We start from the raw sequence: 1,999 nt of genomic DNA on the forward strand, positions 1-1,999 counted from the left end.
TGTTCAATCTCTAACACTGTGTTCTCTGCTTTCGATGCAATCAACTGTTTTTTCTTTGATAGAAAACTTTGAATCAATCTGACTGGATGATCTGGTGAACTGTAAAGTGCCTTGAGATGACATGTGTTTTGAATTGGCGCTATAGAAATAAACTGAATCGAATTGAAATGACTGATTGCAGGGATTTAACGGCAATTTGGGTCTTGATTGTGAAGCTCAGACCGTCAGTTGTACCTAAAACTTAAACCTCTTCTTGCTCATTTCGTACTTTGGGGACAGAAACCTGTAGGACATCCATAGATCAGAGATAATAATTTCCTTTAACCTCCTTATTAAAAGACTCGTCAAATATGATGGAAGAAACCAGCCAGACCCAAAGATCTCACCTGTGTTCACCTCCTCCTCCTTCCCATTGGTTAGCTGAGCCACAGTAAGGGCCAGCGGCTGCTCCTGGGGGCCGGTCTGCATCCTGCTGCTCGACCTTTGACCGTTGAGCAGATGTGCTTCCATCCTCCCTTAGAGCATCTCGTCACTCCCACCTGATCGGACCTGCAAGAGAAAAGTTCAGCTATGAGTTTTTCTAAACCTCCGGGTCTAAAAGCTTGGAAGCTTGCTTTAACGAAGCACCAGGATTGTACATCTGGGAGGAAACAAAGCATCCTGCTTTTCTAGTTTCTTCACAACAATCTAACGAAGAAGAGGGCGATAAATGCAATGCAGAAGCCTGAGTGGAAGGCTGCTGATCTACTCTAACTCTGCAGCAGCAGGCAGATGTAAAGTGTAATTTGATGAAGCTGTAATTGCAGGCTGTCCTCAGCCTCTGCAGCGTCTGCGTGTTGTTTGCATACCACAGCAGAACTCCGCCATGCAAACCAATCAGAGGAGCAGGCAGAAAAACTGGAAGGACGCGAACAAGGAGATGGGAGCCGGAAAAATGCAGCCATGGAACCAGAGAGATCAAAAAGCAGCTAAATATCAGTTAGTTATACTCGTTCCTTCATATACAAACTTATTATTTCTATGAAGTATAGTGCAACGTAAAAATGAAAAAGCAACTCATCAGTTTTCAGGAATCACACACGCTTTTTGGGATTTATCTTTGGGATGAAGAACATGAAGAACCTGCAGTTATTNAATAGAAAACGCTTCCTGGATGGGAAGTTAAACGTCTTCAAACTTGGAAACAAAGTCCAGTGGATTGTTTTTTAAAGTAAAAAGATTATTAGGATTAATAAAAGCACAGCTTTCTTTTAAATGTGACAGTGAGAAATTGTCTTTAAGATCTGAATCAGCTTCCAATAACTGGAATAGACGGAGGCAATATTTTCCTTTCTGGTTAACCATTAATAACTCAGCTTCAACTATAAACCAAGTTATTGACATTTACTGATGGGGAAGTCATCTTGGACTTTAACAGCCGGTTTAAGACGTCCAGCCAGAAAGGCAAGCGGTTAATAACACCTGGAAATGGAGCAAAATCCTTTAACCAATATTGTTTAGATTGAAGAAGGTAATTAATCAATTATAACCTCTGGTAACAGGTATTAATAAATTCATAATCCGCCTGGGAAAATGGCAAAACATCAGTTTAAAGTGCACTTCATCAGGAGAGGAGGTAAGAGAGACAACATCATCATCATCCTGATGAGTTGTAGCAAATGCTCCCTCATGAAGAATAGGAAAGAAACACCCTGAACATGTGTTAAAATGGCCTAGTCAAAGTCCACATCCAAATGAGATTGCTGTTGGAGGCCTTTTGACTGGTTGTTCCCAGATGTTCTCCATCCAATCTGAGGCTGAGCTGCTTTCCCAGAGAGAAAGAAGGTTCTGGAGCCCAGGACAAATTCCTGACACATTTTTAGGTGTTTGTAAAAAAGATGTTAAGAAGCGGGAATTGCTGATTCTTAGCAACAGGTTGAAGCACCGAGTCAAATCCAAAGAAACGGCTGAAGACCCGCTGACCTCAGGAGCATCTGATACATCAGAAAACAAACAGACT

General features: G+C 41.6%; 1 protein-coding gene across 1 annotated transcript in view; it reads right to left on the bottom strand.

Moving 5' to 3' along the window:
- The window catches only part of sfmbt2 (Scm-like with four mbt domains 2), a 60,269-nt gene that overhangs the window by 48,423 nt on the left and 9,847 nt on the right, over positions 1-1,999 (bottom strand). Inside the window, exon 2 of the mRNA XM_015402123.1 lies at positions 387-549. Coding sequence (XP_015257609.1) covers positions 387-510 — 124 coding nt within the window. The 5' untranslated portion in view covers positions 511-549. The remainder of the gene's footprint in view (positions 1-386; positions 550-1,999) is intronic.

Source organism: Cyprinodon variegatus, unplaced genomic scaffold (assembly GCF_000732505.1).
Source record: "Cyprinodon variegatus isolate N-32 unplaced genomic scaffold, C_variegatus-1.0 Scaffold1302, whole genome shotgun sequence".
Lineage (NCBI taxonomy): Eukaryota > Metazoa > Chordata > Actinopteri > Cyprinodontiformes > Cyprinodontidae > Cyprinodon > Cyprinodon variegatus.